Genomic DNA, 15,120 nt, shown 5'->3' with positions numbered 1-15,120 from the left:
CCGGTTGTTCTTTTATAGCTAGGATATTACAATAACAAGTACATAATAGAGTTTTGATTTACGTAGCCAATCACCAACGTAAAAAGGAGGAGTTTCGTGAAGTGACCATTGGGTGTAATTAACAGTGTTATATGTCCATCCATCTTTTTCGCCAACCCTGTGAAGCACCGGCTCTCTACCGTCCGCCACCGTTGTAAGCATAACAGCCGCCGCTATGATCACTGTAATTTTCATATTTTTACCATAAATAAATAGATAAGAAAAATATTTTCTATTCATTTTGATAATTCAAATTTTAATTTGACGGTATGGTTTTGGTTGTACCAACAAAAATAGTATTCCTTCTAATGTTATGCTACACGTGTTATGGCCAAAATTCTTGTTATTTTTTATTTATTACAATGAACAATTGAGGGTGTTTTTATAATTTATTTTTGATCATTTTAATTTTAATTTGACCTTATTCTAAAAATATAATATTTTACTTGATCATCGCATTATTAGGAAACTTATAAAGTGTTATTTCCGAAAATATGTATAGTGCACAACATTTAGAAATAATTTAACAGCTAATATGTATTTCCTACACAAAATTTATTAAATTTAAATAAACTAAAAAAGGAAATAATTAACTGGTAGTGATTTGTGCGTTTAGTAAAGTAATGAAAAATATTTTTAGAAAGACTGCGACAGAGTATAATTCAATAAAAGGTATAAATTACAAATGTTCAAAGTGCATATGCAAGAGAATTGGCACATCTCTTTTTCATCCGGATTTCACACCAAAAGTTTTGATTTTCAGAGTAATCATATGTTAAATTAAAAATGGAGGTAATATGATTATTCACATTACCTGTTTCTATTAAAATCAAAATAACATATTAACTGATTGCTTATCGGCTTCTTTTTGGACGATGACTCGTACTTTATAACACTAAAGTATAATAGATGATATAGAATAATTTAGGGAACAAATTTAAAATAATATATCTATTGACAATTTCTCGGCATCTCGTATTCTGCAACTAAAAAGGTAAAATACATGATATAAAATAATTTTTTAATTGGAAAAAAATCTCAATAAAATATTAATTTAGTGTTTCTCGGTTTCGTATTCATCGTCGCCTCGTAATCTATTACTAAAAATTATAATAGAGGATATACAATAATTTTAAAATTGGAATAAAATCAAAATAAAATATTTATTTACAGTTCTCGGCGTCATCGTATTATGCAACTTAAAAGATATAAAAGGATATAAAATAATTTTGAAATTGGAATAAAATTCAAATAAGATATTAAATGATTGTTTCTCGGCTTCGTTTTTTACGAGGCCTCATATTCAATAACTAAAAACTACAATAGAGGATATAATATAATTTTAAATTGGAATAAAATCAAAATAAAATATTTACTGACAATTTCTCAGCGCCGTCTTCGACGCGCCTTGTATTCAGCAACTAAAAAAGATATAAAAAGATATATACAATAATTTTGAAATTGAAATAAAAATTAAAATAAAGTATAATTTGACTATTTTTCGACTTCATTTTCGATGAAGTCTCGTATTCTATAACTAAAAAGTATAATAGAGATTATCTATATTATTTTTATATAAAATGGAAAATAATCGAAAATATGTATTATTCACCTTAACCATGTTAATACTATGCTATATATAGATTTAAAATATACTTTCATTTCTATTAACATAAGGAACATACACACATATATACATATAATTAATATCAAAGCATATTTTTAAAAAATTTAAATCAACAAATTTCATATATTAAATTTTTTAATTCAAATTATATATAAAAATGTTATATGGTAAAAAAATGTGACAATGCCCTTTATAACTCAAATTTGCATAAAGTTATTTTATAATATTTTTTTAACTCAATTCGACAACGTTTCGTATTTTATAAGTAAAAAGTACTTAGAGTATATACAATAATTTTAAAATTGAAATAAAATCAAAATAAGATATTCATTCGTATAGCAATTAAAAATGTATATGAGAGGATACGACATATTTTTTTAAAATTAAAATAAAATTAAAATAAAATATTCGTTGACTATTTTTCCGCTTCGTTTCTATAACTAAAAAGTATAATAGAGATTATTTATATTATCTTTCTATAAAATAAAAATTAATCGAAAGTATGTATAGTTCTTCTTAACCATGTTGATACCATGCTATATATAAATATAAAATATACTTTCATTTCTAAAAACATAAGAAACATATACGTGTATTTACATATAATTATCATCAAATCATATCTTTTAAAAATTTAAACCAGTAAATCTCATATATTAAAATTTTAATTCAAATTAAATACAAAAACAAAAAATGTTAAAAAAATATGCCAACACCCCAGTATAACATAAATTTGCATAAAATTATCTTTATATTTTTTTAAAACTGAATCACTTATCAGCAATACTCATAATATAGTAAAATGAGAGGTTATATCATATGGATAAATTAATATGAAAGGGCTATCTTTCACTAAATTATATAGATGTTATTACAAATTCTAAACCAAAAATTTTAATAATAAAAATAATTGGTGAAATTACGAAATATGAAGAAAAAGATATTATATATAACTTACGAAATTAAAAGTTAATGAACTTATGCAAATAATTACATAAACTCGTTTAAATTTACTAAAAACAGTGAATCATGTAATGAATGATTTAATGAGCATAGAATGAAAAATAATTTAAAAAAATTATTAGCTAAAAATTTCTCGTAGTCACTTTACTCGTAGTAGTAATAATAATAATAACAGTAGTAGTAGTAATAATAATAATAATAATAATAATAATTTTTATTATAATAAAAATATCTATATGAACTATTTTATAAATTTGTATATAGATATCAAAAAATTTACTTAAATCATCTACTCAAAAAGAAATTTACATAACTGATTATCAAATCATATAATATAATTTCTTATATTGTTACAGTGAAAATAAATTATATAAATTCCTTTTTAAAAACAACACCCCTTAAAAATTTATATAAATGACTTTCTTTACAAATTTTCATTTTTCTTCTATATTATTAGTAAAAAAAGGGGGTGATAAATTTACATGGATAACGCATCAAAATTCTATATTATTAGTCAAAAAAGGGGTGATAAATTTACATGGATACCGCATCAAAATAAGTTTTGTAACATCTATATTTTTAGTAAAAAAAATTCAGTTTTCTTCTATATTGTTGGTCAACAAACTTTATTCTAAATTACATCGAAACTCATGAAAATAAGATTTATATTTACATGGAGCTCACTAAACTAATATTTTAAAACTCTATGATAATTATCTTTTTAAAAATTAGATGTTAAAAATATGTTTAAATAATTAGATATTAAATATATTTACCATATGTTTGATATTTAATTATTTTAAAATATATTTTAAATAAGTTGATTATTTTTAAAATTTATTATAGTTCACATATTTACTATGAAAATTCGGACAAAAAAAATAATATGTTCTTTGTTATATTTCTTATTGGATGTGTTATTTCAAACCTATAAATTTGCTTACTATTTACTATTTTAAAAATCTCTTTTAAATAAAAACATATAAAATAGTGTATTTAAAATATCTTTGAAATCTGATTGTCAAAAAGAAACCGCTTTTAATAAATCTTAAAAATCCTTTTCTATTTGATACAATGTGATCATTCAAAAAAAATGTCATCAGTTATAGATATGAACACGTATTAATTAGAAAAAATACATTTTATGATCATATAAATGAATCTAAATAATACAAACACAAAATTGGAGGTACAAACTTCATAAATACCTACATATTTATTTTTACATAACTTTTTTTAATCTTATCAAATCATGTTAGTTATGGACTTATAGGAGTCATGAACATATAGACTACAAAATATAATAGTAAATAAAAAGTTTAACCTAAACAATATGATTTGATAAAAATATAAGCCTGCTTGAACACCAGTTTGGCAGCCTACATTCAGACTACTTCCTATGCTTTTTCTTCTCTCTCTTTGCAGCAATGACATGACCTTTTTGTATTCCTTCTATTCTTTTAGAAGTAATACAACAAAAATTAAAATACTAAAATATATGGAGAGGCACTTTCGAGGGAAAAAAGAAGTGACAGAAACCTTGCAGGAAATATATAATAACTAAAGACTTGTAGAATGTAATACAATACTCCATCTTCTTCAAGCATTTGGCAGAGGACACTAAACACAACAATTCACTTTCCTTCTGCTAATTAACTCAATACATCTTGGAATATATATATTAGAAGATTTTCTATCAACTTTTTGTGTGATCACCTGTGAAAATATCTTCAACCAACCTCATCTCCAAATCAAAGTGGAGGAGTTCGGACATTCAATCTTTATCACTATTTATATTAAGATCATTACCATGACACATATCAAAGAGATTCTCAACATCAATATCCTCCATACCAGATATACCATCTGTAAAAGAGTTATTCAAGTTACTGTCTCCACCTGGTGGATTTGTCAAATTATAATTTAATTGATCAATTTTTGGTGATCTATGGACACGACCATCCCGTTCATCAACTAAATTAGAGGTTTGTCTTACTCTATGAATTGTCAAACAAATTTATTAAGTGAATCTTGTATTTTGCAACTGCTTCTTACTGCAATATATACCACCGGGAATTTTAACATATGAAGACAAAATGCAGAGAGAAAAATGCACATTGTACCCATTTGACAATTTTATATATCAGATTTTCTACCGTGAACAGGACATAAGGCCGAGATCAGTTCATGGCTCTGCAATCATCCTCGTATTTTGTATGATAAGAGGATCCATCCAGACTCCAGTAGACTATAAAATGAATAAACCTAACGATTCAAACTTCTTATATTAGCAATTGGGCATTCAAGGTTGTACGAAAAATGGCAATATCCTCGTCACTGTTGTAAAAATGAAAACTTTCGATATATACCAAATATTAACGAACTTAAAACTTGACAAAGACGGCTAATAATCATTTTCTCATTTTTCTATATAATAAAATAAAATGGTACCATTTGATTAAGTAGATTCAAAATTAATTAAATCATTGTGCACACTTTCAAAACTACGCAGATTCAAACCGTGCCATTTGATTGTAACAAAACTGGACCATGCAGATTGGCGAACTTCTGGAAAATAACCTATATAACCTACATGATGAACAAAACACGATCAACAAACCTTGCAGTTAGAGAATTATGTTCGGAGTCCATACTATGTTACTCACTTCTTTTCATAAATCTTTTATCTGCAATCATCTTTAACTTTTTTTGTACATCAGATGGTTGAAGAGAAGATGAATCATATTAATTCATATATACTATATCCTTTCCTTCTATATGCACACCAACAATAACGTGATTAGAAAAATTCTCAATAAACCTAGAATACAAAATTTAATAATAAAGATCAGATAAAAGTTCAGAAAAATAATGAAGACCCAATTTGAAGGTATATTATACTAAGTAGAATTACTAATGTATCAAACGACAATTTGAAGCAGCATGGGCATTCAAGTAACTGAATTAAAATTTCAACGTGATACATGTCCAAAATTATAATACATACTGCAGAATATCGACTCAATAGCGATAATATTTGCTTTTGAATAATATCGATCTTGCTTATAATTTTATGTTATTGAACTCAATAACATTGTTAAATTTGGATAAACTTAAATAAAAATTGGATCTTTAAACATTATAAGCAAAAAACAAAAAGTAAACTTTTATTTAATATAATATTAAAATAAATTCATAAAATCAATATAATAAGCTGGTGGGTTAAACAAATTACATATAACCACAGTCTAAAGCATAAGAATAAAGAAACAATTTCCAATACACTTAAATTCTCCAGGGACAAATAGTAGAATAATTTATGTAAGAAGAGTCAGCAAAATGTACCATTTTCTCGACCATGCTATAGACCAATAATCTAATTCAGCTTATAGAAAATGAGATAAAAATGTTTGTCTGATATTTAACTAAAGATTCATGATGTGTAAAATTTAAAATGAGACATGTTGTATAGGGAGGAATTAAGTACCTTTAAACTACTAAATATCAATTACTACCTCTGTAGCAGACTGCGATTCATGTAAACCTAACAAAGAATCGACCAATTTATAAATATCGAGAAAGAGTGCTTTGAGATTAAAATTGCACGTCAGCACATGAGCGAGATTTCCTTTCATTATATATGTTCATCATGCAATTTTCCTTCTAATAGTGTAGATTACTACTACTACTTTAATTATTAAAACTTTTACAATACACAAAATAATCGAGCCTCACAATTCTAGAAGAATCTTATTTTAATTCTACCAACAATTTAATATGCCTCTTAATCAAGAGAAAACCGAACCCCATATATAAACTGAGAGATAAATGCATATACTTTTTATAATTATTCAATCTAGAATAAAAAACGCTTGAGCAACTTAAAAGCCTACATTACACAAATGTTAAATGTTTGTATTGTGTAGTTTAGCGACGTGTTTAAGGAAGCAAAGAAAGAGGGAAAAGGTGATAACCTGAGTATCCATACTGACCTTATCAGTTTGAGCAAGGTAATTTACACCATAAGCAGTGTATATCTTTGGACCCAAATGAGGTTTAAGTACATCAGGTGGCAACTTCACGGAAAGATTGAGAAAATCATTTCTATGATTTGTGTATGCCTGGAAGGTAATGCAATAATAAAGTTATCACAATGGCGAGACAATAGATCTTCAAACTTATTTGATGGAGGTCAGTCAATTAATTTGAGCATCTGAGGATATAAATTTGCATATGTTCTTCCTTCAACATAACATAGCGAAACCCGTAAATATGAATCTCAACCTGTTTATATGGAAACATCAATTACACTTAAGGCGTGCTCTTTTCGTAGAAAGGAATAATATCTTACACCGATCATTTAATCAAAACTTAATAGTGATCTTATTTCAGTCTGAATTCAAACAAACATGGATCTCAAAAATATTAGTAGGTCACTCAATTTTTTATAAAGTCATAAAGCAGGCCACTTAACTACCTGGATGAAGTGTAGATGATAATCTTGAAGTTTTTCGTCGCGCCAATAACTCATTGACCATAAAATGGCTTGCACCAAGTTCAATCCCGATTCAGAGTCATTATATTCAGTTTAACAGATTAAGCATAATATGTGTTATTTGTCTTTCCATTCAATATTTACAGTACATATATGTTTCTGCAGTTTAACATAACACCAAAAATGTTCAACTGATGTGCATTCCTTGTATAATTAGTTGGGATAAATACATGGGATAAACTTGGCTTATTGAGTTTAAAAACTGGCAAGAACATCAAAATCTGATGTTGTATTATTAAAAAAAGGGATGTAAGGAAATGAAGGAGCCAAGAACATGTAATACTGACATATTCTTGGTTGGCATGTAAAAGACAATCTTAAATTTGGCAAGGGCCTGTGACCTCTTAAACGTAAAAATGGTACATGAAAAAAAGATTATGACTTGCCTCAGGATAGAAACATTTATAATTAGTTCATATATAATTCCAAGTACTAAAATTGCATCATCCTAAGTAAAATATTAATTAGTCCATATACAACTGAAATTTTATGGAAACATATATTGTAAAATGTTAATTAGTCCATATACAATTCTAAGTGCTCAAATTGCATCATCCTCGCAACTAAAACATTCATTAGTTGAACTATTCTGAAAATATAGTATTATATTTGTTTACTTTATTGTTTAAGCCTGACTTTAGAGATCTTATTGATTGATATAAGCAGCCCATCTATGAGGCACATACACTTCTACAGTCAACATAGTTTATATGTATTAAGGTTATAAACCTATAAACACGTGAAACTCACAGATTTAATATGGAACTTTGATGGAATGTCGATCCATGTGAAAGATTTCTCCACATAAGTCCATTTATTATTAGAATGCATATTCCGGTATGGACATTATATCTACATCACAATTTTGTCATATTATTTATTAGTAATATCAATGTAAAATATTTTACATAATAAGGTTGAAATATATAAAATTAATTGAATTCTCTATCAAAACTTCGATTAAATATTTGATCGACAAACAAACATATAAACCATTAGTAATATTTAAAAGAAAAAAAATATAATACCTTCAACAACTACTTGCATAATTCACAGACGGTCCACCAAGATTAGCACCCATGACACCAAGATAAAAAACACTTCTGCTCCCAATAACATTAAGGCTATCGGATGATTGATTGGATGATCAATTTATCAAGTAGGCCAGCTCTGTCATATACTGATCTTCCGCGAAGGTGCGTTTGGATTTAAATCTCCATCATTTTCTTCACATTTTGAATCACCACTATATCTCAGAAAAATCATAAATTTGTTCAAGCAAACAGTTGTGAAAACTTTGATTTGTGTATATGTCTAGGACATGACACTTAACGTTCTAAAAATGTGTCAAACACTCCACTGGATACGCTGACACAAACAAAAACCAGAAAAATAATATAATACCTTCATCAACTACTTTCATGGACTTCCCTTTATTCTCCTCCTCATGAGCAACATCACAATTCTCCTAGGTGACTCAAAAAATAGTCTAACATAACCACATAAATCTTAAACTCAACATCCATTCACAAAGTCATAGACACATACAAATATATATGCACATATACAAACTTATATTCTTACAGGATGGAAAAAACTTTATTTAAAAATCAAAATATCATAGTAAATCAAAAAAGTAGAAGGGATATAAAGTATCATATCTATATAAACACACACAAACCTCAATGTATCATATGTATATATAAATACACAAACCTCAAATATAATTGTCAAAACAATTGGTGTAATGTACATTATCCCTTCATCCTGCACAAATTTTTATAATTAAATAAATTAAACAAATCACAAATCACACATACATATACAAAAAATGACAATTTTCATTTTATTGTCAGCAAATCTGTACCATTCAGCCATTGCAGAAAGAAATTTATTCATATGCGCATTTGTGTGAGCTTGAGTGGCATGAAACATTCTAATACATAGTTGTGGATCTGGATCTCTATCCCCCTTCAGATAATTTAACTTTCTAAACTGTTTAATGCATTGTTTGAGGCTTGCTATAACAGACAATAAAGTCCCTACACCTTTCTCACTTATGATCTTTCCCCCCAGTGGCAGTATAACGCATAGTGGTCATTAATTCAATCACAAAATGCACCAAGAAGTTGAAACATGAAACATTAGTTTACGTACAACATTAATATAAAAACAAAGTAATTAACACTGTAAAGAATAATACCTTTAAAAAATCTGATGTTGTTTTCTCGCTTAATTCTTTAAGATTCACAATCTAAATTGTTTGTGCATTTGAGTTTACAATCTGAGTTGGAGATGAAAAAATATTAATACCGTGTCTGCAAGTATGAACGACAACGTCAATTACTGCATAGAAGATTGCTACCTTTTTTAAATAATATAACACTCAAATTAATGATGTATTCCAAGAAATTCCAGATTCCAACTTGGGGCAGGGAAATTTGTAAGCACGGAACTACATAAAAACTCATATCATGTATTCAGTAGTACAACTTAAACATAGATAGATCCAAATAAAAAAAAACTATATTTTGGTACCGAATAATCTTTGACAAAATTGGAAAATATTATGTACAAACCTATAAAGGAAGTGTCGAGAACTTTAACTACAACGGTCATCGAATGCTAACAGTCTAAGCAAACATCAACTCTTGAGCAACAATATTTGGCATTATCATGATACGTCATATCCTGTTGTGCAGAGACAAAATAACATATAAATGATGAATGACAGATATGATGATACGCCATATAATGTTGTTATATAAATCTTAAACCTTTACTTCCATTGCCTTGCCATATCAAGGCCTGAAATAAATGTGAAAATAGTAAATAACATGAATGCGTATCTGAAAAAAATAAATTAAATAACAAAAATAAAAAATAAAATATACATAAGGAAAAAAATGAGTCGGAGAAAGAAAATAAATAAACCTACAATTATAAACACATATGCAAACTTCTGTTTCAGAAGCAAATAATCTATCCACAATCACGACCAATTACAATCAACACAGATACATATAGTTCAAAAAATATATAGGCATGAATCATATTTAATTACAAAAATAACTGAAAAATTATCGAGAAGATATGGACACAGAAATATGAGAAAATACAATTTGGCCGAGAAAATAATCAACAAACATGTACATATACATTTGCATTATAAAATTTATAAATATCGATAAAAACTACAAAAGTCATGCTTCAAAAAGATGAGACATGAGGCTATAGATAGTAAATCATAACTTAGTGTCTAAAAAAGTTTTAGCTAATTAAGTAGATCCATATACCCAACTTATGATCACTGTGATTGAAAAATATACTCTTGAATAATAACTACAATTGAACCAAAAAAATTTGAAAAGTATTTTAAATTTAGATATAAAAAAGCATATGTAAACAATTAAATCAAGAATTCCTAATAGAAATATTTACCTACAACATTTTTATATGACCTGGTAATGGTTTGAGAGGAAGGAGACGATGGTCAAGTAGAACCGCTCCCGGCTTTAAAACGGAAAACAGATAAAAGTGAATCAAACTCTGTGCACGAAGGGAGATTACTTATCAATTTTATCTGTCACCAACATCTGTAAAAAGTAATAAGGCATAAAGTAAACAAATTAAGCACGTTACATTTCACCAGACAATAATCATGTCGAAATTGATAAGTATTTACCTGTTGACGTATCATTAGTATGGTTTGAGGTGTCTTGACAACATGTCTTAAACGGAGTTGTAAAATCATCTAAATGAATTAAATTACATTTGAATCAGTCATAAAACAAAAGCAAATCCAGGAAAATAGTAACAATGGTACATTAGCCAACCGCGGTGGCATTAGAAATATTGGGATGAACATTCTCTGAGTTTTGACTCCAAATCATACGTTTTAAACCTAACGAAAATATCACACAAAAGTTACTCATTTTCCACATGGCCACAAAAATTGCAATTAAACTTTGATGAAAAATCAAACCTGTAAATGAGGATCTCGAGGATGAATTTGTCGAGGGTGGATCTATATCTGTAACTGACCCACAAATGATCAAAACGTCTTTATCATCAATTTAGATTTCAAGTAATCTAAATTGAGCCGGAGGATTAAAAACTAATCTCTTTTAGAAATTTCATCAAACATGTAAACCCCATTAACAAAATTAATATATAATTGTCGTCGTTTAAATTTTTTACCTGGTTTAATAGAACCTAAATAAAAAAACCTTCATCCAGCATAAATCAGTTACACTGGCATATGTATCATCTTGCACAAATTAAACAAATTAAACAATTTAAACACACATATAGAAATATATATAAAAAAGAAGGCGACAAAAATTGGGAGAAAGAAAAAAGTCAAAGAAGAAAAAAGAAAGAAAAAAATATATTAATGATTTTGTATGTCTCGCCATTCTTGAAAGAGTTCTGAGAAAAGTGTATACATCAATATATAAACAGAAGAGAAGCAGGATAAGCTATAAATTGAGAGAGAATAAAAATGAAGAAGGAAAAGGAAAAAGAAGAAGAAAAAATTAATTGATTGTGTGTATCGCCATTCTTGAGAGATAAGATGATTTAAAATTTTGAATTTTGAAAATTGATTTGGAATGATGATAAGATACAGTTGCTAATTTGTTATAATCATGGAGCAGTTTAGGTGTAAGTTAATGGGTTGAGATGAATATTGAGATAATTATTTATGTAAAAGATCCATAGATATGTGTATAATATAAAGTTTTGTGTAAAAAAATAAAATGGATCATGGGACATGGGTCATGGTTTAATTTATTAGTAAATTTTATATGGACAATAGTAGCCTTTAAGATTATATAGATGCAGGTCCCCTCGTTATTGTTATATTGAAAACGTAACAAAATTAGGCAAAAGGACGTACAAACGAGAAATTACCAAAAATATTATATTTTTTAAGTATTTTTGCGATTTTATCTTCTTCCCACAATGAAAAATGTTTGGTTCGTAAAATTTTTTCCCCAAAAATTTTCTCAAATGATGATGTGTCGATAATAGATAGCAATCTTCATAAATATATAATAGGACCCTGCGTGTATATATATATGAGCCCAAAAATCAAAATCCGATACATATTAGTCCCGTCATCATCAGGGGAACATTTTTGGTAACCTAGCACACCTTTCCGACAATATTATAGGGTTGGTTTCTGATTATCCTCTCTAATAAATTTCCCATGTTGGTTTAAAATAATCTTAGCACTTCAAAAACTAAACCCTCAATTGATAGCCTAATGCAAAACCTGTAATCATATATTAGTGCATTTATATTTTTTTGCTAAATCATTAGTACATCTAAGCTTAAAACTGAACGAAGAGCGTGTTGGTTCTTGTTCCTGCTTTATATATAAAAAATGGAAGCAGATAAATACTCCCTGTACTGTATCTCACTCTACTAGTCAAATATCTAGTCTTGGAATTCTTTAGGAGCTTTATCTGTTTCTCAATTCTTCAACTAGGAGGGGAAAAAGTAGTCTTTGTACTTGTAGCAACTTCTGACTGCATACTTTTGTGCTTTCTAAACAACCACAATTTTTAGCAAACAAACAAGCAAAACAAAGAAGAAATGAACCCCCATTTTCTAAATTCTACAAACAATGCAAGTTGCTTTGCTTTCCACAGAGCCGTTTGATTGCTAAGCAAATGTGAAAATTTTGTTAGCAGTTGAGAAGTATATAGCTGTGTAAACACTCAACAGAAGTGTGAAACAGCAATCATAAACTTCCACAATCCAATGCCTCTGAATGTATCTTCCGTAATCTTGCAGGCTTTTGCATTGCGTTTCCAGGTTCTCTAGAAGATTGTCTCTAATACTATACAAAACCATGTTTTTCAGAAGCCTCACAAGTTCCTCATTTCCGCAAAAACTGGAGAAATAGAAATTTACATAACTACTAAATTTCAAATTTTCAATGTAATTCTAATTGCTTAGAAAATAGTACTGAGTTCTATATGACAATACCATTTGTGTATGTACTTAACAACAACAGAAGACAATATTATATATGTGAGTACTCACACTTACTTTGAACAAACTTGTGGCAAAAAATGGCATGCATTTCAAGGTCCAAAAAAATAAGTTTCAGTCCTTTCTCAAGTTACCAACTTCCAGTTCTCCATAATCCAACTTCTCATCTATCTAGTACCTTCTTGTGTTTTTCCAAATTTCGCCGATGTTTAAGCTCTGCATCTTTGGGACCTCAAAGTCCAACTCCACCCGCTTATGATATGGTAATATTTGGAGCATCAGGTTTCACAGGCAAGTATGTTACCAAAGAGGCACTCAAATTTCTCAATACACCATCTTCCCCACTCAAATCACTAGCTTTAGCGGGTCGAAATCCATCCAGGTTAACTCAAGCACTCTGTTGGGCCACTTACCCGAACCCGCCACCTTCCATCCCCATTCTCACTGCTGACACCACTGACCCGTCTTCTCTCCACCGTGTCGCCAGCCAGACAAAGCTCATTCTCAACTGTGTAGGTCCATTTCGGCTTTATGGAGAACCTGTTGTTGCTGCATGTGTTAATGCAGGAGCTGATTATTTAGATATATGCGGAGAGCCCGAGTTTATGGAGAGAATGGAAGCTTCATATTTTGATGAGGCTGTTAAAAGTGGTTCTTTAGTGGTTTCAGCTTGTGGTTTTGACACAGTTCCCGCGGAGCTTGGGATGATGTTTAATTGCAGGCAATGGGTTTCTCCTGCAGTGCTGAATCATGTTGAAGCTTATTTGAACTTGGAATCAGGGAAGAAGCTGTCTGTGAATTTTGGGACATATAAATCGGCTGTTTTAGGTGTTGCAAATGCCGATAAGTTGCAGCAGTTCAGGAGGTCTAGACCTAGAAGAGTCCGGCCTGATGTAACATTATGTCTTTGTGATTATGATGGTGTAAATATTATTTTCTCACATTTTAAGCTAACAGTTTTTTTTTATCTTATTTGTAGATTCCTGGTTCTGCTCCTCCTAAAGGATCTACCATAAATCGCCAAAAGGAGATCGGCCTTTGGGCAGTAAAGCTTCCATCAGCAGATGCAAGTGTAGTACGAAGGACATTAGCAACTCTTACAGAAAATCCTCACGGTCTTCCTGGTGCAAATGAGAGCACTAAACAGGCCGAAAGAAGGAAGACTTTCTGGTCTACAATAAAGCCAGTTCACTTCGGGATCAAAATTGGCTCCACGTCCTCCATAAACGTTCTCCGATTTATTTGTGTTGGAGTTTTTATGAGGTTGTTAGGAAGATTTGCATTTGGGAGATGGATTCTCTTAACATTTCCATCATTGTTTGGCCTCGGTTGCTTCAGCAAGAAGGGTCCAACTGAGGAGGAGGTGGCAAGTGCTTCATTTAAAATGTGGTTTGTGGGACAAGGATTTAGCAATAGCTGTTGTGCTTCACAGGGAAACATCAAACCTGATATGCAAATCATAACAAGGTTAACTGGGCCAGAGATTGGTTATTTGACCACTCCGATTATACTGCTCCAGTGTTCACTCATTCTACTAGAGCAACGGGAAAACCTGCCAAAACGCGGTGTTTTCCCACCTGGGATTTTGTTTGGCCCAACAGATCTTCAAGAAAGACTGCAAAACAATGGCATATCCTTTGATGCAATTTCCAAGACTCCACTCCCTTCTTAAATCTTCAACTACTGTAATAGAACCTAGACCGGATTATTCCCGGTGCTGAAAGGTTTGCCTTTTTTAAAATTTTATCATGTTTTTCTGTTAATCATGTTTCTTACGAATGTTATAGGCAGATTTCCTCGAGAATAGACTTGTTTGGTTAACATAACTTAATAAAAAGGTGCAGATCCTACACTCAATCAACAATCATTATTAATAGAAATTAATGTATTTTGTTGAGCACCTACAGGAGCACCAACTTAGCAACTCAAGCAT

At 29.5% G+C, this 15,120-nt stretch overlaps 1 protein-coding gene and 1 long non-coding RNA gene across 2 annotated transcripts; one reads left to right on the top strand and one right to left on the bottom strand.

Moving 5' to 3' along the window:
* Nucleotides 1-4,939: 4,939 nt before the first annotated feature.
* LOC141683472 (uncharacterized) lies at nt 4,940-8,394 on the bottom strand. Its single transcript, XR_012560309.1, has 3 exons — nt 8,213-8,394; nt 6,622-6,750; nt 4,940-5,218 (listed from the first exon to the last, which is right to left on the bottom strand). It is a non-coding gene; the product is annotated as an uncharacterized LOC141683472 (long non-coding RNA).
* Nucleotides 8,395-13,190: 4,796 nt separating this feature from the next.
* On the top strand, nt 13,191-15,029 carry LOC141687518 (putative mitochondrial saccharopine dehydrogenase-like oxidoreductase At5g39410). Its single transcript, XM_074492824.1, has 2 exons — nt 13,191-14,080; nt 14,167-15,029. The coding sequence occupies exons 1-2, from the start codon at nt 13,268-13,270 to the stop codon at nt 14,857-14,859; spliced, it is 1,506 nt and encodes a 501-aa protein (XP_074348925.1). The 5' UTR covers nt 13,191-13,267; the 3' UTR covers nt 14,860-15,029.
* The last annotated feature ends 91 nt before the right edge of the window (nt 15,030-15,120 follow it).

The sequence above is a fragment of the Apium graveolens genome, chromosome 9 (assembly GCF_009905375.1).
Source record: "Apium graveolens cultivar Ventura chromosome 9, ASM990537v1, whole genome shotgun sequence".
NCBI classification, from domain to species: Eukaryota; Viridiplantae; Streptophyta; class Magnoliopsida; order Apiales; family Apiaceae; genus Apium; species Apium graveolens.
The sequence above is the reverse complement of the archived record's forward strand: the minus strand, read 5'-3'. Positions and strand labels throughout refer to the sequence as shown.